The sequence below is a fragment of the Cucumis melo genome, chromosome 12, assembly GCF_025177605.1.
Source record: "Cucumis melo cultivar AY chromosome 12, USDA_Cmelo_AY_1.0, whole genome shotgun sequence".
Classification (NCBI taxonomy): domain Eukaryota; kingdom Viridiplantae; phylum Streptophyta; class Magnoliopsida; order Cucurbitales; family Cucurbitaceae; genus Cucumis; species Cucumis melo.
This window is the reverse complement of record NC_066868.1, coordinates 27,763,372-27,789,894: the sequence shown is the minus strand read 5'-3', so window position 1 is coordinate 27,789,894 and position 26,523 is coordinate 27,763,372. Positions and strand designations below refer to the sequence as shown.

Sequence of the window (26,523 nt, the reverse complement as noted above, 5' to 3'; positions counted from 1 at the left end):
TAATTCTTTCATTTTGTGGGCTCTTTTGCAAATTCCAAATTTTTCTTTTTCTCTCTCTTTTTTCCTTTTTCTAATATTTTCAAAAACTAAAAAAAAAAAAAAACTAAAAAAGATTAATTATGAATATACGAAAATCACATGAGTCTATTCTCTCCTAAGCTCGTAGAAACTAAAAATGTATAATTTTAAAATTCGTAAACTATATGCCTACATTCGTAAACTATATGCCTACATTCTTCATAACTTAATGATTAAAAATATAATGTAACTAAGTAGGAAATTCATTTTTCTCCGTAAAACGATAATATACATTATATGTCTATATTATATTAAATAGGATATATAAGATAATTTTCATATTTATCATTTGCTCTTAAATATTTTCATAATCCATCCTCGATAAAAGAAATATGTAATGTATTAGACGCATCCTTTACCTATAAAACATCTTTTTCGTATGAAAACTTACCATTTTTCATGTAATACATACAAACATTCATGTTTTTTTTAGCTTCGTTTTTTACGGCAATTAAATTTTCCATTCTTCTTAAACAAAAGATATCAAACGACTATTGGAGTCCATCAGAAATTTTTTTAAATTTGCTACTTTTACAATTTAGAAAATACAATCCAATTATCATAAATTCTTTTGTTATTTTGACAAACGCCTCTTGAATTAATATATAATAAAGTATATAATATTGTAATATAAGTTATATGAAGCTTATAAAATATAACACGTTCCTAAATGAAATGACAAAGTTGGGATTGTCTTGTTAGTGACTGAAGCATAAGTTTGAGATTCATTTTCTAAATTTACTGGTAAACATATTCCAAAATACTAAACGGATAACTATTTTAATGATAAAATCACTTAAAATATTTTTAAATATAACATTTGTCCTTGATAGACTATTTATTAGAAACATTTTTGAGCTTATTTTGCTACATTTGAGAACAATCCAAATATGAAATACAATCCTATTTTTTTCTTAAGCAAAAAGAAGGTTAAAATAAAACTTCGAAGAAATGTGCAAGGCATAAGCCTAATGGTTAGATTTACAAAATCTAGCACCTGTACATAAAATCTAAACCTGAGTTGATTTCCATATATGACCGAACTAAGATCAATTTCTAGACACCTAGAAATGAATGTATGGTATGGTAATTCGTCTTAATCCGTATTGCAAGCCACAGTCTTTTCCATCTCCAAGAGTCCAGTGGTGACATCTAATGCCTTCTCTCTAGTCCATGACATTGGACTTACTTAGATTTGACTACTCAACAGATTGTAATTGGATCAACTGCTTCCATTTATCAGTTCTTTAATGGAGTATTCTTGCTCATAGCCAAGATAACAATCTGAGACCAAAATCAATTGCATTTCCTGGAAAAACATACCATCTTAAGTATTAGAAGCATGTCAGAATGTTAAAAGTCAATTCAACGAACAGATTTATCGTCCACGGGATGAAAAACTATCATGTAAAATTTTAATCAATCAAGAACCCATAAAAGTCTATTTGTGGACAATTATACAAATCTAAAGCAAGTCAGTTCGTTTGTTTGGATTTAAAATGCTTAGTTTCAAAATTACTCTTAAACTTGTTTCAATTTAAAATGTATAGTTCCAAAATTACTCTTAAACATGTTTTTAATCATTCATAACCAATTTAAACGATTAAAGAAAGTGTTTTGAATATTACAAAAGTGGTTTTAATCATTTCAAAATTACTTCTTAACATACATTAAGATATAACAAACGATCAGCGTGGCACAAAAGAAATCAAAAACGGAAAACATTGAGTCAAGCATGCAGGAATTTTAATTTCTGAAGAGCAATTTCACCTGGAAATCATTTCTTTCTGGCGGTAACTGCATGGTTGTGACCAAGCGATCAGAGAAAGAAACTCTTTTTAAAGCATACAGTTCCGACGTAGAGGTGTTACCAAGTACAAGCCACCATGCTTCATCTTTTATCTGCAAAAGAACATGTAATTTAGTGTCCATTTCGATTAACTTTCTATGTGTTTATCAACACTACTTTTGCATTTATAAACACATTTTTTCACTTATAAATACTTATTTAGACACTTAGAAAGTTTAATCTAATGACACCTTTAATTTACATCAACTTGCTAGTCGCCAATGAAGCCCAAAATTTTACCTTGGGAAACCGTGGTGCATATGCCCTGGTTTTGTTTTTCCTCGAACTTATCTTCTCCAATCTAATGCTAAGTGAGGGAGCCTTTTCAACGTCATCGTCCTTCCTTTGAAGTTTTATCTTCATTTGGACACGAGGAAAAATCTGCAAGTCCTGTAGAAACAGTAAACAAACATCCAAATCAGATATATACTACCATGTAGTCACTCGTTGCCAGCTAACCAATTGGAACAGGTAAATTAGCCGGAATTTAGTTATTTCCAACTATTCTCTACTGTTAAACATTACAGCTACCTTTTCTGGATGTAATTACCATCGGACATTTTTTCCTTTCATGCTTATTTGATGCAATGCAAGGCAACCATGCAACAAGGAGAAAATATTTCTCTATGTGATTGAAAAGGATACATAGGAATGGGTGCAGGCAAATATTACTCCTCGAAAAATGTTTCTAAGTGGTCATTGGATCAAAACCATTACATGTTACTCAACCCGCAGAAAATGACATGACATGGTGAGGTGTCTATTTTAAGTGTCTATCTTGTTGGTTTGATATTATCACTCCCCCTCCCCTTCCTTTTCGATTGAGATTGTTTTTTTTTTTGAAAAAGAGATTAGCTTTTTTATTAATATAAAAACTCAAAATACAAAAGAATTATACAACGAGGATAATAGAGAATCCCAAAATAAAAGGAGAGGGAGAGAGAGAGGATCTGGAGGGAGATTGTGTTGCCAACTACCCTTATTTTTCTCCTCTTTCAAGCCTTTGTTATTTCCGTTAGAATTAGTGGGCTTCGCCCAAGGAAAGATTTACCCCAATTTCCTTTCCTTTTTATCATAAGCATGTTGTCTATTTATCTTCCCTCTTGTATCTTTTGTTAATATAAAAAATTAATAAGAAAGTCGATCCTGGTTTTTCTCCTAGTACTCGGGTTTCCACCTAACTCGGTGTCTACTTTACTCTATCGCTTTTAACCATTTCCATTAAATTTTAGTCATATTTTTATGTGTGGTAGAAAATGTAGAACTCATGGACACGTAATTCTTAAAATGTCAATGAAAATTTAATACCTTGAATATAAAATCATGCAAAAATATCACACAAAACATTCCTAACCTGAGTTAATTTTGAAGCAGGAAAATTTCCAATCAAATTTTGCAAAGCTGTCTTGGGAAGATCCAACAGTTGCTGCAGAGTTAGATATCCCGATTTTTTAAGTGAACTTGCGAGGTCATCATTCATGCATGGTAACATCCACAATGCCGAATCCACATCGAACCACAAGCCCTGAAAGTTTCATAAATATCATGTACGTCGGAAAATTTTAACTGTTCATTTCCAACATTGCAAGTAAGGGCAATGCCTATCTGACATCCTTGAATATCTCAAACATGGAAAATTGAGTAAAAATGTCGCATGGAATACTTTCTCAATTCCACTATATACCCAACACTTGAAACGTGAAGAATATTATGTGAAGTTTAGGCAATGGATTCTTGAGAACAACAAGCTCGGAGAATAAAAACACATAATAATAGTAAATGGGTGCGGTCATCTAGAAGTTTCACTTCTTTTGCCAATTGTATTACATTTGTATTCCCAATCCCAAACATATTGAATAAAGAAGTGTCAGTCGTATGTTACTTAAAAGTTCCTACCACGAAGAGAAACAAATCAGATAGCAGCAATTCCGATGCGTAGGAAAAGCATGCAGAAACGAACGAATAGTTGATCATCTAAGCTCCAAATCATTGTGTTGAAACGTGGACTCGCACATGCAAGCACGCTTTTCCTTTTGTTTTCTTCCGTTTCTTTTTTTAAATCTCTCCTCGCGTTTGTTATTAGTCTGTATTTCTTCAATTCAAGTATGAAAGTTTTCAAAATGGATGCCCGGTTGGTTGGACAATCGAGGCAGTGATTCACCCAATTCACTGTCTTAATTACCAATAATCTTCTTTTTTTTATGATAAGAAAAAAACTTTAATTAGGTATGAATGATAGTCAAAGTGAATTGGTAACTTTAGATGGTTATTTTTTTATGATCTAGATTTTACTTTTATGTTGTTTAACTAATTTATTTATTATTCTCTCCTTACACTACCTTCTCTCTAGATGCTAAGAAAATAACTCTCCACACATTTAAAAAAAAACTCACTTTTCTTTCTAATTAATTAATTCACCCCAACTTTAATCCTTTAATCCATGGTGGTCACCTACCTAGAAATTAATTTCCTACGAGTTTCCTTGACACCCAAATGTTGTAGGATCAAACAAGTTATCCCGTTAAATTAGTCAAGGTGCGCGTAAGCTGCCAAACACTCGCGGATATAATAAAAATGATAGTCAACGTGAGTTTGACTAAATGGTATTGGCATGATTTTTGTCCTAAAAGGTCGAAGGTTCAATTTTCCACCCTGTCGTTGTACCCAATTTCTTATAACACACATAAGCAAAATAGATAAAAGAAGAACCCATGTAGCAGGAAACAAAAAAGCCGACAAAAAACAAACAAACCTGATAATAATTTATTTTAAACCGTACCAATTTATTTAATTAATTAGAAAATAAACTATAAAGAGAATAACCTGCATGACCATTTGTAATAGACGCATGCATGTAATCGAGCTTGATAACCATCCACTGTTGGCACATATATCAATCATGGCCTGAATAATGCGAATACTTTGATCCAACACCGACTTTAAGTCGGTAACGTAGTCACTGATTGGTAATTCCAACTGAGAAAAATGTGCCTGAATTCCATCGAGAGATGGAGAAATCCATGACCAAATTTAAGATGAGCACAATGGAAAAAAGTTGATTCGACAACGGTTACATTTGAAAAGGGTATATTTAAAGAGAGAAAAACCTGAAAAAGTAAATTTGCCTTCACATGTGGATCATCAAGACGATCTTTGTCCACCTTATATCGAACCCTCTCGGATAGAGCACCATTGTAATTTTCCTTAATAATTTTAATAGTAAAGAGAAAAAATGAGAGTTGAACTGAATGATATTTATACGTTATCATCAATCAATTGAAATTAAATGATTTGAAAGAAAACATAACATATAAAATTTCAACTTATCCACCAAGACTCCAGAAAGCTGGCGGTCCTTCTAGAGATTTAAATAGTAAGAAATGTTACATTAGAATAAGAGAGATCTGTGCAGTGGATCTTGCCAATAATGGAGACGAGGGAAGAAAGAAGAAAAGGAACCTCATGAACTGATGATAACTTAAAAAGAGGGTTTTGCTAATATGTCCGAGTGACAAATATAGAAGGAATTAAAGTGATTTAACTAAAGATTAATTTGTCCTAAAAATTCTTCTATGACAGCTTAAAAAATGTACACTTTAGGTAGTTCTTTACCTAGAAGTCATTGATTATTTGGCTATTGGCTCGTCTGAATGTAATTAAGGACTGCAAGTTAGTAATAATAAACTTGTAAGAAGAGCACTACCTCATTATGCCGCACAGGAAGTTCATCATATTCAGAAGCAGCAGAAAGGATGTGCAAAAATACCTACAGGCAACAAACATGGTGAGAAACTATGCAAAGAGGTTAAACTGCAAACTAAACATCCTCATTGGACTCATAACCCACTGTAATGACTCACTTCAAGTGACGTATCTGGACCTATATTTGAGCCGAACATTGATAAAGTAATGTAGCTGAGGTAATACTGAGATGCTATTGAGCCCAACATCATTGGCTCCACACTGTCTTCCTCCATCTTTATGCATCCACTATCCTCAAGATCCTCAAATGTGCTTTGTACTAACCTGTTAGAAGAAAATGCTCGCCAAATATACCATCTTCCTAAGACAATTGGAATGCCATATGAAAGAAATTCCACTAAAACTAACAAGTGTTTTTACCTAGACAAGTACGAACTTAGAATTTCAGGTTCCATACTATCCAACCCATAGTAAGCAGGATTTACCATCTGTAAAAGAATGATGTTAGAATTTCAGCAGACAACATCCTCGACAGTTTAAAAGATTTTATCCTTTATGATCATTTGCATTTTTCTTGAAAACCTAATGCTTAAAATTAATTCTCACAGCTCTTTATGTTTAATGGGATCGTGAAATGTAATCCCATGAACCGGCTCCAATAATCCAAACATTACCGATCTTTAATGAAGTGGGCAACATTAAAGGGAGTGTTTGGGGTAAAGAGTAAGTTATTATAGTCCTAGGTTATTATAGTTTGATTAGAATAATTTGTGCTTAGGGTGTAGATTATTTTAGTCTGGGTTATAATAGTATGTGTTTGGTATGTAGACTATTTTAATTTAATAAAGAAATAGTAAACACTGTAGCAAAGAATAAAAAAATGATGAATGTCAAATAGTAAAGATGGTCGCAAATAGTAAATATTTGTTTTAAGTTGGAGTTTTGAAATAGTATTTACCGTAGATAATTAGAGACTTTTAAATAGTGTTTACTGTAACAAGAGGTGGCTATTATAGTTCTAGATAATCTTTGACCCAAACGCTCCCAAAGACTTCAATTACCTCTACAAATCTTTCATCCCAAAGAGCTAAAAAACGACTAGCTGCATCAATGGAAGAAACCCCAACCAGCAGTTCATACTCCGATACTCTTACAAACCAAGCGTAGTAAAAAAGAACCAAAGTTTTGTACCATTACTGGATCAGTTCATTTCCCCAGTAAACATTTCAATTAAAATTGCATTCAACAACCAAACACCAGCATTTACTGCTCAAAATGCACCATGCTTGCAAGAAAATTTACCAGCCTACGAAACAAATAGGTCCAGCTAAGATAGTGCACTGCATCTTCTTTATGACAAATGGTGCCCGAAACTATCTCAGCATTGATATGGTCATGCAACTGCTCCTTCAGACTACTCTCAACAGGGAATGGTTCGTACAAAAACTGAAAGTAATTATAAGAACCAAGACTGTCAGAGTGAAGGATTATTGGATAAAAATATATGAAATAATCAGAAAGGCTGACCTTCTTATAAAAGCTCTTTTTGGGTTCATGAACAAGAATAACTGCTTTTCCATGTTGATCATACTGTGGTCGACCTGCACGACCCATCATTTGCAGAATATCTGTGATTGGAAAGTCAACGTATCTCTTTGATTTTCCATCATAATATTCTGTTCCCTGTTAAAATATAGTTACTCAATAGTTATCAACAAGGTTAAAATAAAAATTACAGAGTAAAAAGGAAACTTAAGATGAACTAAACCATGGAGGGTGAGAGAGAACTCTACCTTTTACACCATGTCATTAAAAAAGTTACGAAATTCATTGTAAAATAAAGAATATATATCAAAGCTAAATTAAACAAATTGCAGAAAAAGACATCACCTTGATAATAACTAGATGTGCAGGAAGGTTCACACCCCAAGCTAATGTACTAGTACAAACCAATACCTACCATTAGATAGTTAGAAAAGCTAAATTAGTAAAACAAAAATAGAATAGTTTACTTTATTTTATTAAAGCTGGACTTTTTCTAGAAGAATAGTTAGATCAGTTGGGTAACAGAAATACCTGAATTTTGTTGTTTGCAAACAGTTCCTCAACCATAGACCTATCCCCATCATTTAGACCTGCATGGTGTAGCCCGATACCAAACTGCAAGGTGTGCCTGAGATTTTGATCAGTAACTTGACAAAGGATCATCTGAAGCTCTTCTTCGGGCATATTAAGAAATTGCCTTGGATGTTCGTCTGAAGCTGCAAACTTAAACCATACAAAACAAATTCAGATAAAAGGCTTTCATTCACGAACTCAAAAGGACAGCAACAATTTTAGACCAGAGTATGAAGTATGTATCAGGAAACTTGTATAGGAAGCAACGCTGAAGCTGCTGTGGTTTTTAAAGTCTAAAAACCCTATTTACCAAGCAAAGAGTGATGATTTTACTCTTGGTAATCAAGATCTCACCTGAATAAGGTCCAATGCGGTGAGTCGTGTCTGACGACGAGATGAGACAAATATAAGAACTGGCTTGGTTGGTGAATGGGTGCAGATGGCTGCATACGTTGGTTTATTCATACTGTTCATTCTAGGACAGTAGAACTTTCCAGGATATCCCTGGATAAAAATGTCAAAACGTTAATCATCAGGGGTAGCAACTAGCAAGCATAACCAAAATAAAATTAGGATAAATGTTTGTTGTTGATGTTTTTGAGGAAAAGCCAGAAAATTGTCGATCGGTGCTGTTCAAGCTTTTCTGTGGAATTGAGTGGAGGTGGTAGAAATAGAATACCCTACGAGCTAATTGTTTCTTATGTGTTTCATTAGACATTAATGAGTATTCAAGTTCTGTATATAATTCTAGCTGGGGAAGTGTCCTTTTATGCTCTTTGGATATTTAGTTCATCAATGGATTTATTTTTTATAATTTTTTTCTTTTTTCTTTTGAAAAGGAGACAACCTTCTTAAATTATTATTAATAAAAGAACCTTAGAGTATTACACTAAGAGCAAGAGAAAAAAGAAAATTCAGACTACCCCTACAAAAAAGCTACAAAACAAATTCAAGCTAAACATAGAAGAGATCAAGCTAAACAAAACCATATCCAAATAAATCTAATTACAAAGCATAATGCAAAATCCTCCCGTAAAGAACTAAATCGAAACTAAAAACTCTCATGAAGATGCAACCCCTTGCCTCAAAACTGCCTAACCAAAATAATCCATAATCCAGAGGAAGCTCGAAGAACTCTTCCACTATTCAGCATCGTTTAGACCAAACACTAAAAATATGTGAATGAAATACGTAGTTTAAATTAAATAGTTTTATGTTTCTTCTGACAATGGATTATCAGAGCAGATGGGAAAACAATCAATAAATATTTGCTCCCTTGATTAACGTCTAATTGATTGAAACCAAGTTTACCAGGTAGCTTCCTAAGCGCAGAGCTGTAGAAGCAATGGTATAGCATATAGATGAAATAAAATTAATCAAGAACTCATTTTCCCAGTCTTGCAAGAATTCAGGTTTACTGTCTCTTAAATTCACCCAAGATTAAACCATAGAGGGTGAATATAAAAATGAACACCATCACATATTTTTTTTCTGAAGTAACTTTGTTCTTGGACAAAAAGAAATAAGGCAACCCCTTTCAAGACACCATATTTACTTGCCTGGATATGAACTTCAAGAGGTACCGGTCTTACACTTGGTTTGAAATTGAAAAGTCCATTTTCTCCCACACCTAACCAGTCACCCAAATCGCTAATAAAAGAAAAAATATGAGAGTATTATAGGCCATCATGAAATCCCAAATTTCCAAATAAACACTATATTTGAGAATTTAAGATCAACAAAACCATGAAAAGTTTGACCATATTTTTGAGTCATGGTAAGTATTGAGCAAGAAAATTTATTGCAGATTGTGTCTTGGTAAGTATTAACACTAAAGATACTAGGAATAATTCAATGGTTAACATCCCTAAGCTACTGGATATTTTTAACAAAGAACTACGTTTCTTTTCTAAAAAAAACAAATGCAATTCTGTCTTGATTCCGGTGCTGTCCTAAGGGGAAATGGCATATAAGAAAACAACTAAACCAGCAGTGAAATGGCTGTGAAGAGACATTCCTTCTAACAGCTCAGCTAACTTACTGCATCCATCATCTGAGTTTTTGTGTGTTCTTCATTATGGCCAGACGTTTTTGCCAACAACAAAAAATTTGGAACAGATAACAAAATCAAGAAGTACAAAAATTTGAAAATAGAAGAACAAGATAGTAACTTCTATTGTGTAGCAATGCTAAATCCTTCAGTCGTGCTTGCATACCTTGCATTCGCTAAAGCAGTTGAAAGGCCTACAAATCTAACTTTTCGCTCAGTCTGTGATGATATATACCTCATCCTTGAAACAATAACCTGTGAACACAAAAGTTAATGACTTTAAAAAGCGAGTAATGTAGATAAATGGGAATCCTATACAAGATCAAGCCCTAAATCCTTTAAAAGAAAAAGTGAACATTTATAAGTTCAATTGAAATCGAACTTCAGGATCTGGTGAGTAAATTTAATTGATAAGTCATCCAATTAGTGAGAATGTGGGTTGCATTAAGCATTGAAGTTTCTCCATGATGAGAAGCGTGCTGTGTATTCAATCCAATGAAACTGACATTAAGGTGACCCTCACACCAAAAGAAGGCAAGGCACAACATAAATTAAGAGCTCAAGCAGCAACTTCTTAAAATCATTTAACAAATGTTATATTCAATCGGGAAATAAATATTTGAAGCAATAATTTCTTAAGATCACGTGCAACAAATTTTATTAAGTTAGTTTTGTCTACTGCCTTTTTTTTCTTGCGCAAAAATAAGCACATCTTCATTCATTGTAGTTTATCTTTCTTAGTCAATAATCAGCGCTTTTTATTGTAATCAACTACAGGTGTTTGAGGTTTCTCTGTGAATTCATTTATCAATGAAAATGTTTCTTTTTTCACAAAAAAAATTGGGAGCCATTCATTGTAATTTTTTTTGGGATAAGAAACCAGAATCATTCATAATGTTTAATATATATCTTCTAATATGTTTGATGAGATATCATTATAGATAAGTTTTTAAAAATAGAACGTGAATAAGTCAGATAAAATTCCATCAATATATCCTGTTTTAAATTGCTAGGCTTAATAATTAAATACCTCAAGAATGGGACCTCGATCTGCTCCCAGTAAGTGAATCTCATCCAGAATCATTAGTCCAACCTGTCATAAATGTCATTTGTTAATAACGTGCTACCAACATTGAAAAGTGGGAATAAGAATCTGCTATATTTAGTACTTGCGCAACTAGGAAAATTCGAGGAAAGCCATTTTCATTAACTAATGCCTCAAGGTAATGGGTAATAAAAACTGAGAGTAGGAGAAACAATGGGTTCTCTCTCTTTGTGCCCAGCTGTGGGGTTTAAGGGATTGAACTTCCATGGAAAGAACTAGCTGTAGCCTGTAGTTTTAAACAAAAGTGTCCAACAGACGTCCAAAGAAATTTCAGTGGTACATGAGTTGAGAAAGAAAATGTGAAAAATCAAACTTTTTTTTTTCCAAAGAGAGGTGCCCATTATGTCAATTCACCTTTGTAACATAGCTTCGACTGTGCCAATTTCTACTAATACCATCCCACTTTTCCGGGGTTGATATAATAATATCTGCTGATAAAAGTGCCATCAGATCAGGGGTATAATCTCCGGTCATTTCAACCTGAAACCAAAATCATTGAGAAACTCAGGTGGCCCTCGACACTCGCACAACAACTCACCAAACAAAAGAAAAGAACAAAAAATGAAGTATGCAAGATGTAACCATTTTTTTGCCGAGCCGAGAAACAAGACAATTTTTCCAGTCATTCATTCTTTCACGGACAATGGCCTTCAGAGGTGCTATGTAGACAACCTGCATTACAATGGCAAAGTTATGATATAAGTTCGACAAGAGATCCTACCAAATAAATCGTCATAAACTGAAGGAACCAATGGAAACCCATACCCAAAAGAAAGGGAACCAAAAATTGCTGAAAGCCCCAAAATGAAAAACAAACGAAGAATAGAGAACTCAAAGTCACAGTTATACCTCCCACTTGTCGTTGTTAGAAATAACAAAGAAAATATTGTGACAACAAATGCAACAAAATGCTTCGGTCTCTTTCCAGCTTTTTCATGTTGTTTTTTCTACTTATCTAAAGGAGAGTAGTTCTAATATCAAAGAAAATATTGATACATAGTGAGCATCTTTCATTTTATGCAAACATTTCAGGAAATTGATCTAGCAACATCAACATGCAATCATTCTCAACTTGGTAAATTTTAACACTCGAGAAAAGTCAACATCCATCACATCTTCTACTTTGGGTTTTCTGTGCACAATAATTGATTTTTAATGGAGAGTTTTTTTTTCCTTTTTTTTTTTCCCTTTACCTTCATTTCAGGCTGAGTATTGAAGAGACGAAGCATAGCAAGTTCAGCAGATATGGTTTTTCCACTGCCAGTGGGAGCTCCCAACAGAATGTTATCATCGGAATGATACAACACATGAAAAATCTGCCCAAACCAATCAGAAGCATCAAACAATAAGTCAAGATATGGCAACGCCGATAAGAATGTGTGTATTTCAATGGATTTAAGAGTTGATGGTTGTTACAAACCTGTGTTTGTATTGGATTAAAATGTGAAAATTTATACAGGGATTCGTAACTTCTGTTACCAAGAGCAGTTATTGGAAGAGGCTTTAAGTCTAGGAGCTCAGTGTGTGATGTACGGGCCTGAAAAAACAAAACTTCAACATCTGTACCAAAACTTTGGAATGCATTAAATTATCATGTAAAAAAAAGTTGCTATCTATAAAACATGTAATTACCTCCGGTAGTGCTAAGTTTTGGAAAGATATGGTGTAAAATGCTTCTGCTTGCAGCCAAGAGTCAGAAACGGCATGAATATAATATTGAGGTGGATGTGGCTCAAATATTGGGACTGTGAAGGAAAGCCTTTGAGGCTCTCTAGCCTTCTTCTTTGCCAGAGTGAAAAGCTCAGAGTGATAGATATGGTCATTCTCGTTGTCCTATTCAAACAATTGTGCATATTGTTAATTCACACACTAAAGGACGATTTGATTATAGACATGAATTGGTTCCATAATATTTAAACATGTAAATAAACTGTTACTAAGAGTGATATGGCCGAAGAGAAAAAGGGAGAAGAAGATACTTTCACCCTTGTTTCTCTTCTAACGAAAAACGGAACTTTTTGTTGAGTAAATGAAAAGAGGTGATTAACCAAAGTATTCAAACTCCACAAGGGAGAGAACAAGTAAAATAAGTAAAGTTACAACGGGGAGGGTAATCAACATAAGATTTAAAAAATGAGGAAGAATGAGACCATTTCAATTCAAACCGATCTGTTTCTTCAGAATTTCTTCTAATCCTCTTCATCCTCGTTTCAATAATACAATTGCACGACTAGGAACAAATTGGATAAATTTTATTTCAATTGCAAATGCAAGAGGTTAATATGTGAATGAATAGCTATTTTATTTTTTCTTTTTTAATCAAAAACCAACTTTTATTAAGAGAATGAAAGAATATACTATCGTACAAAAAACAACAAACAAACAGAAGCCCCTAAAGGAAGGGGCTCCAATCTAACCAAGTAGGACCAGGTGAAAAATTAAAAAGAGTACAAGTCACCGTCGCCTAGAGAGAAACATTAAAATTCAATAGGGACTACACATCAACAGGGTCCCTCTTGATCCCTTTAAAAATTATATTGGTTCTCTAGAGACCACATATGTGAACAAATAAGTTTTGGAGATAATGGAAAAATGGAAAAAAAGTTCAAAAATTCTTAGTGATTGCATTTCCTTAATTTTATTGGAAGCACATCGAATATCCTTTTATAGGAAAATACAGGTCATGTGAGTGAGAATTCTACAAGGAAACTTAATTGGACACTATTACAAATGAATTGCTAATTATCACCTCAACTAGTATCCACCAGCGTTGAGAACCACCATGAAAACGATCTTTCCATATGAAGTCGGCTGTTATGAGCACCTCAACCTAAAATCAAAATTTTAGATGTCTGATTGTAGCCAATAGTTTGATCACTTACGGTCACCACAGAGTGACATCTCAAGACAACTTATGGTAACGTACAAGAACCGCAACAAAAGGTTACCTTTAGGACGGTTCTTGTTATTGGACTGACAGTTGCTGATAACTGAATTAGTGGAAAATATCCCAAGTACTGCTTAACCAACTTTAATGAGCAAAGAGAAAAAATAGTCAGTTATTTGACCAAAAAAAATGAAAATATATACAAAGGGTAGAACATCCGTATAATTAAACCTACTCTTCCACCAGGTGCATAACGAATCAATGCTCCTATATCTTTTTCCTCCATCTCCTGTAGACGATCCAAGTCAGCCTCTCTCTCCTCAAGCTTGCGCAATATCTGGTAGGAAAAAATGAAAATAGAATGAGAACTTTCAACAGAGGAAAGCAACATGTCTGAAGGAATAATAAAATAGAGTTGGACAAACATCTGAAGAAAGATCCTTGTCAAATTGTCTTAGAGGATGCTGGTGTGGCCATATTCGACGATCAACAGCTTTGCAGTATTCCAACATGAACAAAGTCATTTCGCACCAACCCCTTCTCAAACATATTTCAAATAGAGCTCGCATAATACGAGCCAAGCTAGCACTTATATAAGCAGCATCGGAGACTAGAGAGAAGGTGTCAATGGAACCTCTGGAAATGTACAACTGCAAAATAACCACTATATTAGAAATTTGTTATTATCCTCCTTGTTGAAGCTAGAAACAACTTCTAGAAAAACAACCTGAATTAGGATGGAAATTTTTCCATGTTTATTTGATGGGCCACCTTTAACTTCCAAGGGGCATGATGTTCGTACCGACATCTCCAGCTCACTCTGCTCCTCATCTCGAACAACAATATTTTCAAACTCAGAAGAATGAGCAACCATGTCAATAATCTGTAAATGCAACAGACCAGTTAGCCCAAAAGAAATTTACATTAAGGAGCATATAAAAGAAAGATGAAGAATGCAATTTTATTTTTGGAGAACAAGTCATCAATGCCGTGATTAATAGAGATAAGGGAAAGATAACAGAGAAAAATCAACAGAAACCAGTAAATAATAAAATATGGATGAACAAGTGAATGGAAAAATCAAGTAAAAAAATGTAGTAGGCCACAATCAACAACCTCACTGTCATTCATATGACGTCTCAACATCTCATTATATGTTTCAACACTGGAATACTGAATATAGAAGTGGCTGGCAATGCGGCCGAGCTCTGTACAATAAAAGTTGCCGCTTTTTTCATCAAAGCGCATCATCTTTGATTTGTCAAGTGCACGTGCAGCATCAGTTATGAGAGCTCTTTGCTTTGAACTTAAAGATGGATCAGCCATGACCTACCAAATACAAATCAAAAGGAACCCGGCGCTAAGAAATATGATGAAGCAAATCGGCAAATTAAATAAGACAACTGAGATGTATTGATCAAGAGTTGCCTCAAGTACAGTTGACAAGATACTGAAGAATTATATCGTAACTAATTCTTTTTTTCTTTTCTTTTAAACAACTTTAAATCAATTTATTATATGACCTACTCGAAACTCTTCTGCTACCACATCTCAATGAGCACTAATTGCCTAGAGTGTATTGGAATTGATGGATTGAAAAAAATAAAAACAAGATGTCAAATAGCAAAAATGTTTTTAAAAATAACTGTATGTTCACATTAATGGTTTCCTCGTATCACGATAATGCATCTCAAGTTACATCAGTAACAAAGAGTGTATAATAAGAAACTTTGTTAAATAAAGAACACCGGAAGAAGAAATGAAATTTAGCCAAATCATATACTTTGTCCCACTATTTTCTGATATAAAATTTGGTATTTTCTCCCTAACAAAACTTGCCAGAACAAAGCCTTCCCTGCATATATTCGTAAATTTTTGCATTCCCTAGGAATTTCCTACCACAAAATAATTGAACTATAATGTGGTTTGCCTTTCTATCAAAACTCCACAAAATCCAAAATTGTTGCATCATCAGATTCCATTGGTTCAAGGGAGAATTTATCTTTTGAAGAATAACTGAAAATCCCATGATCGTTGAAAAATAAAATAATTATAAATAAATAAATAAATGAGTTGTTTTCCTTGAAGAGAAGACATTGTTCCCATTTCTTAGTCTAAACGTCAATCAAATTTTCTACTGTAAACAAACATATATTACAATTTACAAGCAAATAATAGTATGTACAGAGATTCCAAATATACAAATACATTTACATGTAAGGTTCAAACAAGACTAAATAATAGAAAATTATTCACCTCTTAGTTTGCACCAACAAACTTAAAAGCATACCTCATCCCATCCAATGCCATATGCCAGAGGATTTAGTCTCATCCTTATAAATAGATATGTATATCCAAGCCAAGCACAAGCTTCTTTCACATTTGTTACAGTACCCAGTGCAACCTCCGCATTCAAATTATCTTTCAAAGAACCAATAAACTGCGGAATAAAAAAAATTAATTTTCATAAGCGTAGGTATTATAAGTTCAAGAAACCATGGATAAAAACAGTGACTTATAAGTTCAAGAAAATTTTAATGAGGGGATGAAGTTATAATTTAAATTGGGCAAAGATAACAAAGCACTCTCATATTCCGCTCCAGACTCCACTTCCCTCCCTTATAGTTCATTTCTTTTGGTCCAGGTTTCAGCCTAAGCAGATGGAGAATGAATACAAACTTTCTCTGAACAAAAGTTCGTTCTCAGAAGTTGTTCTAATGAAGTACAGGTCTTATAGTGAAAGCATGAAAAATGACAAAGGAGTTCAAAAATCAAGTTTCCATTTTTTAATCCATTGGATAGGTCTCCCTTATGTAATTTCATTTTATCAAGTAAATTGTTTGATTTCTCTTATATATATAGATATATACAGCGTACTAGCACAGTATGAGAGTGCTATATATATATATACAGTCCTAATGTTGGTTGGACAGAATTTTTTGTTACTCTTCCCTACTTTTCTTTTAATTATATAGAAACAACTACTTTCATCGAGAAAAAATAAAAGAATACAAGAACATATAAAAAATAATAAATAAATAAACCCAAAACCAAACCAAACCCCACAAAAACCCTATAGAAAAGGCGTACCAGGCAAAATATTGACTCTAGAATAATTACAACAAGTCTTTGAAATTGAAACCCCAAGAGAAACAAAACTAAATCAAGTAAAAATAAGTACATGTTAACTTATTTGCTAAAAAAACATACGTCAGAATCTCCAATACTGAAAGTATCAAACATACGGACCTGACTCTCTATGGGGAGCTGACTTGTAAGCAATCGCAGATAATGGGCAAGCTTATCATGAGACGTAATTATGATGCCTTCACCACTTTTGTCGAACTGAGGTCTCCCAGCTCGTCCAAAAATCTGAGGGGTAAAAAGAAAAGTATGAGATGAAAAAATAAGATCACTTAGGACATCTAAACATGAATCGCATAAGTGACTCTCACCTGCATGACATCAAGCATACCCAAATCTCGCCATCCACCAGCTTTTGGATCATACAATTGAGTGCCCTATACGTTGGCAGAAAATTAATTATGAACTAAAAAATTTGCACTGAAGCTTGCCGACAGCATTATTGCAACAAATAACAATACCATGGCAAGCAACAAAAACAAATCATAGACCACCAACTTATTAAATAATTGGTATACTGAGGCAGGGTTTTTAAATTGTAGAACGCATATCAAAATTTAATTTTAGTGTATCATGTATCATAAGTTTTAATTTGGTAGATAACATATAACTATAAGTATAAATATGAAACCTTAAAATAGAGAACTCAATAGTCATGCATTAAATTAATTCAAAATAAAAACATAAATCAACTTCAAAGTTCAAAAAAAGAATCAAAATGAAAAGGCTCGTGGACAGAAAAAAATTAATGGTCTGTCCTCAGTCCATCTTAAAAAAGTAATGAAATCAATTCTTTTTATATTTTAAAAGGTGAATTTAAGAGTTTATAATTACATATTAAAACAAAGGAAAATGAAAAAACCCAATCAGTCCTGCACATCATCCCATCCCTGTTTATCTCTTCATTTTCACATCTTTCTTCAATCAAGTCCAAGAATCAGACGTATTCTCCACTATCCAGTTTGGTGCACAACTTGAAGAGATGGAGATTAGGAGAACTCCAGTCCAGCGTGCAGGATTCCATCTTCTTCTCCTGTCCAGTTCGCTAAAAACTCGAAGAGAAGGAGAGCACAGAACTTCCAGCAAGAAAACACATCTTCTCCAGCGTGGTGCAACTTGAAAATGGTTTTTAGAAATTAAAATAAAAATAAACAATTAAAGTAAAAAACGGAATGTTCCGATGTGGCACAATTAGAAACTTGAATCGTGCAATACATGAAATATGTCATTCATAACTATGAGTTAAATCGTTTTGCCTAAGTTTTGATGCCTATCGTGAATCGCACGTTTTTAACAACCTGCTAACAGGTATACTTTATTTTTGGAATAGATAACACTGTTGGAATTTCAACGTATCCGCTCGAAAGAAATTCAAGAGTTATACTCTCTCCACAGTCAACACTTACAAACTAACACAACACATGACAACATAACCCTCGGAAGACAGAAAACAAAGCACAAAGAGAAACACATAACCAACTAGAAAGTAGTAACTTTCTTGTAACAGGGAAACTGCTTGACTATATTATATTTGGTTAATATATGTAAGTGTTTGAACCAACTTACATGCACCTCAACTATTTTCATGGAACAACATTTTGGAGCCAAGAAAACTCAATAGGATATTAAATCGTAATTGGCCACCATGGCTTGAACCCATTCCTTATGCCCTCTTCTGTTCCTTCCAATTCCCTATTCACACTTTCAAAGACAAAGAAAGCTAAAACTACACTTCTTTCAAATACCGATAACCAACTGGAACTTAACCTCCGGTTTAGAACTAAATTCCCCTTTTTACCATTCTTGAAATAAAGCCTCATGATTAAAGGTCTAAATACTTCATCACTTATTTTAAAAGGAAACAAAGGTTTTTATTGATACGATGAAAAGAGAATCATGTTCGAAGCTACAATACAATAACCCATGGAAGGTGGAATAATAAAATAAGGAGAAAAAAAGACAACGAAGTTGAATTACAATGAAAAGATAAAAGCATTCCAATTGAGATAAAGTTCCAAGTATCATGCTAAGACCTAAAACTCACGCACAAGCACCCAAATTGTTAGGAATCAGAAACAGTACTCTATCAAAATTTGAACAACACTTTTACCTTTATAACAACCGTATGAGCAGGCAGATTTACACCCCATGCTAAGGTGGCTGTACAAACAAGAACCTAAAGCAAATAATCATTCAATCAGTCTATAATACGAGGTACTAGCATTAACCAGAAGTGTATGAGCTCAACCTTCAACAATCCATCTGAGAAAAGCCTTTCAGTTAAACCTCTATCAGAGCGTAGCATTCCAGCATGATGCACACCAATTCCAAAATTAAAAAGTTCTACTAGATCTTTATTCCTGGATTTGATGACTTCTTTCTGAAATGCATTTTAAATAAGAGGCCAAAAGAAATATTGGAAAAACAATAGGCCAGGACCATAAGAAAAAAATGGGCATGTTGCACATAGTTACCTTGATAATACCAAATTGTGGGTGCGCATCATTCTTAAATAGCTCAAGATCATCGTACTTTCGACCAATTTCGACCTATATAATGCAAAAATAATATACTAAATGAATAAGAAAGAGAAGGAAGCATGAAAGCGATAAGTTCATAGGAGCATACTAATTATTCAATTATATAACATGAAATTTGATGAGATTAAACTTTTATCTGTTGGAACCCAACTATGAAACAAAATAAACAAAAACAACAGAAAAATGGCAAAATATCATTCAAGAAATAGGAAAATCTAATTACTACATAACTGATCGTCAATTTGGAAAAGAAAATTGAAAATCCTTAATATACTTAGGCAAGAAGACAACTGATAATTATATCTGATTGGACTTAAGCACAACTACAAATTACAAAACGTACTTCAACAATAATCACAGAATTAAAAAATGCCGGCCTTTTTCTCTTTGTTTCTTTGAGTCCACTAAAATATTAACATCTTATTCCTCCAACCATGTGGTGGTTTATTTGTTATCTAGATGGTGGTTTAAGGACAAGGCTAGGATTTTGTGAATCAATGCGGGCAGAGCCCTCATTTATCACTTTGGAAAGAAAGGAAGAGGAATTTGTTTTCAGATAAGTCCTACTCTACTGATTTTTTTTAATGAAATTGTACAATTTACCGCTTCTTCGTGGAGAATACACAATTCTTTTTGTAATACACAGCTTAATATGCTCGTTTAGATTGTTGGTCTTTTGTTGGTAACCCTTCGATTTAGGCTTAGAGACCTCATCCCTAAGACCTTCGGGCTGTGTTCTTCTCTTCTTCTTTTTTCTCTAAATGAATATATGGTGTTCTGTTTCGTATCAAGTATCAAGAAAACAAAGGATGTTAAAGGCCCAATAGAATATTCTCATCCATAAAGGAAGATACATCACCGAGCAGCTCAAATAATTATCTCATCCCAAGATGTCTCCTCAAAATAATCAATGGTAGTTCTGTTGATCTTGAGACTGGAAATTTCCTTGCATGCAAATAACTATTGTTAAGAGTGATAACAGAATCTTCCTTATAGAATAGAAGACGATCAACTCTGCACATTGTAAATGAGTAAGATTAACTCTACCCATTCCCAACTTTAACTCCATTAATCAGGATCTGAGGATCTCCTTGCCTGTCAAACTGACAACTAAAAATATCGCCACAATTATAACTTTCTAAGAAGTATTCTGAATAATTTCTTGCATCCACGACTTCAGAAATATTTCATTAGACAAATACTCACTAGCTCCCCCTTGGAAATTAAGCCAATTTACGTTTGTTTCTATAGAGTGGAACCTAAATTTATTATTCTATAAGAGCATAATAATTTAAGAATGATTCAAATCAACTTAAATCCATTATTCTATAATGCATAATAAATTGAATAAAGCAAGTAGATTAAAGAAACAAGTTGCAGGTTAATTCCAATGCATCAGCAATCACAGGAAGCCAAATTGATTCATACAATAAATGAACAGAATGGAAACAGTATACCAGTTTCTCTGCTGTCTTTGCTGTGTCCTTTCGAGAATGAACAAACACCATTGCTTGATGCCCATGCTTTAATGCATCAACAACCTTTACACCAAATGTGTTGAACTGAAATGTTAAATCAATGGAATTCTTTTCCAAAGAAGAATCTGATATAGATCTCAAATATAAGTAAATACCTTCTTGTAGCATATTTCATTTAACAATTCATTGCGAGCTGCAAAGTTATGCTCACTGATGCCAATATATTGTTGTGCAAGAGGCACAGGACGGTAGCTAGAATCAAAGAAGAAAAGTCCTGTTCCTGAATTCACTCTAAGAAACTGTGCAACCTAGATTTAGATAGAGTAACTATAATCAGCTAAGCAAAAATAATGAGGTTCAAGATGGCCGAGTAAAAGATAATCACAAAAAATAATCTTTCAGAACATAGGGAAGGAAAACCTCTAAGTAATTAGGGAGGGTGGCTGAAAGGCCAACAATACGTATCATTGTTTGTGTTGACTCCACCTGTCAACATACAGAAAATCAACAGTCAGGAACACACCATATCTTACTTGAATTTTCAGAAACATTGAAATCAATGGAAACGTGCCACGACAGCTAGTAGTAAAAGATGGTATCGTAACTTGTGTTCATTTCAATGATTCAGGGGAATAAAAAAAAGCATGTCCACTAACACTCGAGCAAATAAAACACAATATAAACTTGTATTACAATAAATTACCTGACGAAGAGTTCGTGCAACTAGTGCCTCAATTACCGGCCCTCGGTCATCATTTAGAAGATGTACCTCATCAATGATTAAGAGTTTGACTAACATCGACAGTGACATGTCACTGCTTTTGCGAGTAATGACATCCCATTTCTCAGGTGTTGTCACTATCATCTGGTGTCAATTGAAAAGCAGAAACAACCTTAGTCACTTCTAACAACTGAGAAGAAAATTAAAGATGACTAATGTAGTAAAGCAACCTGAGTTTCTTCAAGTTCATTCTTCGAAAGTTGCATGTCTCCAGTTAGTTCTCTTACAGTAACATTCAAAGGTGATAAACGATGGCTAAAAGTAGATGTGACCTCTGCAGCCAACGCCTAGGATGTACAACACCAGCCAAAAAAAGAAGCTGTCATGCCAACACCCTCACCAGAAAATTTAAAACCGAATTGAAAGCTATTTACCTTCATAGGAGCAACATAAACTATCTTAAATTCATCTTTATGCAAATATCCATCCTTAAAGTGCTGTGAAATCTGGAACTCAAAACAAAACCATAATTCATTCGATGCACATGAGTTTAAGAAATATCTTCCTGTCCATAGCAGGACCACAATTAGCTATATACCAGTTCAATTAGCTATATGAGTAAGTAACAATAATAATAATTTATAAGCATACATCATATAACACAAAGATGAGAATATCACGGTAGATGCAACTCTCCAACTCCTATCACCTCAATAAAGGCATCCATGTCGGAGAGGCCTGTGCTACAGGCCTACTGGAGTTGCTCCTCATAACTCAATTAATGATCAAAATATTATATCCAAACAAAGGAGCAAAGCATTTTTGGTACAACCATCAACGTACAAACCTCGTGGAGAATGGAGATCATGGCTATATTGGTTTTCCCAGCCCCTGTTGGAGCGCAGACCTACAAAACAAATAATCATACAACCACAACAAGAAAGATAATACGTATAGTTTATGTTTTCCAAAAATAGAAAGGAAATAACTCACTAGTATATTCTCATTGGTGTTATAAACAGTATCAAAAATGCGACTCTGTATACGATTTAAGTATTTGAATCCGCGAAAGGCAGCTTGAGCAAAATCATCCAATTCCTTTATTTCAATCTGATAGCAAATGAAAAGAAAATATATATGCACTATAAGATGTGAAAAAATTTTAGAATAAATGCAGAATCAAAAACTTAAAATGAGGTAGAATAAGTAAAACTAAAAGAAACATGAGTGTATAAAGAATAGTCTAGTGGTCCATATTCTATGGCTGCAAAACAATCTTATTTTTTAAATGCCTTTGGTATATACATATCTCAACAGATCATAATATAGAATAATCTCTAAAGAACTGCAAACTAGAATATAAAAACTTCAATTTCCCAGTTCTTAAAAAGTTTGATAAATCTTGTCTAGAATTACTGAGTACCTTTTCTTTAAGAAAAATATCTGGAAAGTTAATCTTGGAAAAAATGGTATTGCGATGTAATAAATGAGAGAAATCACTGCACCCTGAGAACATTATATCTAGAATTCAAGAAGACAGAAACATGAAAGGTTCTAAAAAGTAGTGATTATAGAACTCAATTCCTAAGGTATTCATAGAAAGATTACAATTAAATTTGTAAGCTGAACTCTGAAAATCTGAGAATTGCATTTTAGCCATAATATGCTTGGTATGGCTTCTAAGCCCATAACTACATAAAAATGACCCTATACATATGTCTTGTAATTCTTGACTAAACAAAGACACCCAGAGATGAAGAAAACAAATAAAATAATTATAAAAAGACTTACCAGCTTTTCTCCAGGTTTCATTTGCGCTGCTGGGATTGCAGGGATAATTACCTCCTCGTATCCCTTAAAATGCTTCCTTTGTGTTCCTTGAGGAAGGGCACTAACCGTAAGGGAGTTAGTGCCCTCACCAGATCCAATAAGATCGTCAAATGGACTTTTCCTTTGACTTGCTTGAACTAGAGAAGAAAAGCTTATAGCAGAGAAATCACTTTCAGAACCATATTCAATTCCTCGTTTATTTTTCTTTTCCTCCTTACGTCGAAGCTTATCAATTTGTCTCTCTGATTCTGTTTGAACAGTAACCTTAAATTTCATAATAAAGTGCTTGATGAGAGATTTATCCACCTGTCAGTCCATGTTCTGATTAAAACCATTTTAACTCACCATGATTCAGATCATACCTGAGTTCCATAGCTAGGCATTCGTGATTGTGAGCTTGAATTTGTTTTCTCGGATTTTATTATTGTTAATCCATGATTAATATCATCAACAAGTTCCCTTCGGTGCTACAAGAGGAAGGGAAAAGGGAAAGAAAAGGTAAAAACATCAACCTTGTCACTTTGATAAAGATTTTTGTTCTCTTATTTAGAAATTTATTTTAAGAAAAGATTTGTTGTAAGCAATTAAAAATTGAAATTGTTAATAATTATTGCACATTCAACCTTCAATTAGAAAATCTATCACGTCACCCTCCACCCTCCTCCTACCCACACCCAAAAGAAAGAAAGAAAGAAAGAAGAGCAAGTGAAGATTGGGGGAAGCAAATCTGAACGTTGTAAACATAGCAAGGGTTTTCAAAAAGTTTAAGTGCATGTTCTTACTGAAATAAGATCTTGAACAAACTCAAATGCTCCATCACCAACAAGATCCAATAGATCTCCAGCTATCTTCAGAATGAAAGAGAGACAGGGAGTTATTATGTTACAAAATAAGCAAGCTTTGAGGTAAAGATATTCAATACATATACATATATTTGGCTACCTCCTCGCCAGGTTTTTCTGAATGAAGAACTCGGCAAATGGCCATTGCAAGTTCATCAAGAGAAAGTTGTGAGGTACTTTTTTTTGTTATCTCGCCACATGCATCCCTCAACCAACTCAAATTTAACTTTCCTTTTTCATTAGAGAGATCAAAGTTTATGGAATCATCATGCACATGTTGTCTGTCATAAAATGTAGGTGCAGTACTATCCATGCCCAGTAAATCTGAATTTTCCAGAGACATGTCCACCAGAAACCTAGTAGGTTCTCTAAAAGCAAGATCAGCACCAAACTCAACATTGGAGTCACCCTTGTTAACATGCTTCTCTGCCAGCAATGCAGTTGCATGGTCCCTTGGCTGCAAAATAAATAGCTTCTGAGCTAGAGAAATAACTTTCTGCAGCCTAGCACCTGAAACTGTATTGCCAATAAGCTTTTGCAATTCTTCCCTGCGTCTCAAAATCATAGTAGAAGTCAATATCTGAAAAACATGCTCCATTCACAGTTACACTCTTTAGCTTTTACATCTAATGGTTATGTTGGGCTGTGGTACTTTCACTCTTTGATGGTAATTGCAACTCCTCGACGTGAAAAGGTACTATACCAAGTTCTAATCCAAGAAACAATAATTCTTTTATGCATAATTTTGAAATGAAAACGATAAAAAATCTAATAAACCATAAAGTAGCACTTCTACTTTCAGATTTTCTCCTCAAGAAACAAAAATTAGATATTGGCATCCATAATCTTACATGTTTTTAGCAGCACAGTCGAGATCATTTTCTTCATTTTTCTCGCCAAAAAGGCGATAAATAGTCAGAGCTACCTCACCAAGTTCCTCGGATGGTACTTCTCTGTCCACCAACCCAACAACTCCCGCAATGAACTGCTTATAGGCTTGTCGAATTTCAAAGGATGCTGCTCCACCAATTTCCATCAGATTGAGAACGTCATGAGAAGACAAACTTACACAAATATGCTAATAACAATAATCTGTACCTTCGTCCCATTGATAAACTATCTTCCGCGCTAGCTCTGACTCGCCTGATGAAGCTACGGAGCTAAATTGAGATAAGAAAGAATAAACAGTTTCATTAAGTTTAGCATGAATAACTAGCTCAATTGAGCACACAGATTGGCAGAGTGAAAAAACAAAAACATATCAGAATTTAAGCAGTTATGTATTCACAAATCATTCATTCATTAGCTCAATCCGCTACAGGGACCAGGACCATTTTCCTTGCAATACTCATAGTTTCACTCAATGCAAGAAAACAGCTCAAACTCTGACACTCCCGAAGCTGAATTCACAGAGAGAAACAAATAGAAGCAGAGAAAACGAATTGGGAAGTTCCCAGATCGATGGAGTGAACAGGGTATATTAGAATTTAAGCAGCTATGTATTCATTAGCTCAACCCACTTTAGTGTTCGTTTCCCCATACAACAAAAATTAATTCAATCCTAATATAGCTAAGACTCTGACACTCCTAACGACGAATTCCTACAAACAGAGGAAATACGATAAACATGAACATTTGAATTGGGAGAGATTGTACTGGGTCGGTTTGTGATTCTGAAGAAGGAGCTTGCGATGGAGATACGCCTGATCGACATCGAATGGCTCCCTGAGAGAGCTGGTCAATCGGGGAATCTGAAACAACATTTCTCAATACTTCATATCCAAAGAATGAATCGAAGATAGAGATGCAAGTAGAGGAGGAAGACAGTGCGACGGCACTAGCTTTGTGCCTTCTGTAAGGAACCTCTCTCCAATGGCGGGTAGACGTAAGATCACTTCAATGGTTCGGCCGACTTGTCGACTTCCACTGTACTACGCGTCGGAAACTTTCTAACCAATATTTTGAAGGAGTCTTTGCAAAAGCTGGAAATAAAAATTATGATAATAACATTAATGTCACTGTATTTTTTAAATTGTATAAATAATAAATCTACAGACGAATAGTCTTCTGATATATATATTTAATTATTTGTCATATTTGTAACATGCAAAAGAAAATTGTTATGAACTCATTTTTTCTAATTTATTTTATCATCTTATGCAATTTTTCATATTTTTTT

General features: G+C 34.0%; 1 protein-coding gene across 1 annotated transcript; it reads right to left on the bottom strand.

The window, feature by feature from the left end:
• Nucleotides 1-882: 882 nt before the first annotated feature.
• On the bottom strand, nucleotides 883-26,297 carry LOC103491185 (DExH-box ATP-dependent RNA helicase DExH14). Its single transcript, XM_017043872.2, has 49 exons — nucleotides 26,001-26,297; nucleotides 25,443-25,504; nucleotides 25,196-25,361; nucleotides 24,445-24,892; nucleotides 24,285-24,350; nucleotides 23,865-23,969; nucleotides 23,464-23,766; nucleotides 22,666-22,782; nucleotides 22,520-22,579; nucleotides 22,107-22,178; nucleotides 21,903-22,019; nucleotides 21,655-21,816; nucleotides 21,372-21,437; nucleotides 21,107-21,259; nucleotides 20,931-21,014; nucleotides 19,408-19,482; nucleotides 19,182-19,313; nucleotides 19,044-19,109; nucleotides 17,245-17,310; nucleotides 17,039-17,161; nucleotides 16,080-16,229; nucleotides 14,906-15,118; nucleotides 14,517-14,672; nucleotides 14,215-14,439; nucleotides 14,025-14,126; nucleotides 13,851-13,931; nucleotides 13,652-13,732; nucleotides 12,535-12,735; nucleotides 12,323-12,439; nucleotides 12,096-12,218; nucleotides 11,485-11,574; nucleotides 11,257-11,382; nucleotides 10,828-10,890; nucleotides 9,964-10,052; nucleotides 9,307-9,397; nucleotides 8,102-8,251; nucleotides 7,706-7,897; nucleotides 7,520-7,585; nucleotides 7,157-7,312; nucleotides 6,932-7,075; nucleotides 6,050-6,117; nucleotides 5,788-5,953; nucleotides 5,631-5,693; nucleotides 5,035-5,130; nucleotides 4,751-4,918; nucleotides 3,282-3,452; nucleotides 2,168-2,317; nucleotides 1,849-1,980; nucleotides 883-1,387 (listed from the first exon to the last, which is right to left on the bottom strand). The coding sequence occupies exons 1-49, from the start codon at nucleotides 26,105-26,107 to the stop codon at nucleotides 1,301-1,303; spliced, it is 6,267 nt and encodes a 2,088-aa protein (XP_016899361.2). The 5' UTR covers nucleotides 26,108-26,297; the 3' UTR covers nucleotides 883-1,300.
• Nucleotides 26,298-26,523: the final 226 nt, after the last annotated feature.

What these genes read in the sequence shown, in the direction of transcription:
- LOC103491185 (XM_017043872.2), bottom strand. Translation starts at nt 26,107, where the DNA reads ATGTTGTTTCAGATTCCCCGATTGACCAGCTCTCTCAGGGAGCCATTC. An exon ending in CACAATTTGGTATTATCAAG is followed by an intron (nt 19,314 to 19,407) that starts GTAACTATGTGC and finishes AATGCATTTCAG; the next exon opens with AAAGAAGTCATCAAATCCAG. An exon ending in AAAACTTAGCACTACCGGAG is followed by an intron (nt 12,440 to 12,534) that starts GTAATTACATGT and finishes TTGTTTTTTCAG; the next exon opens with GCCCGTACATCACACACTGA.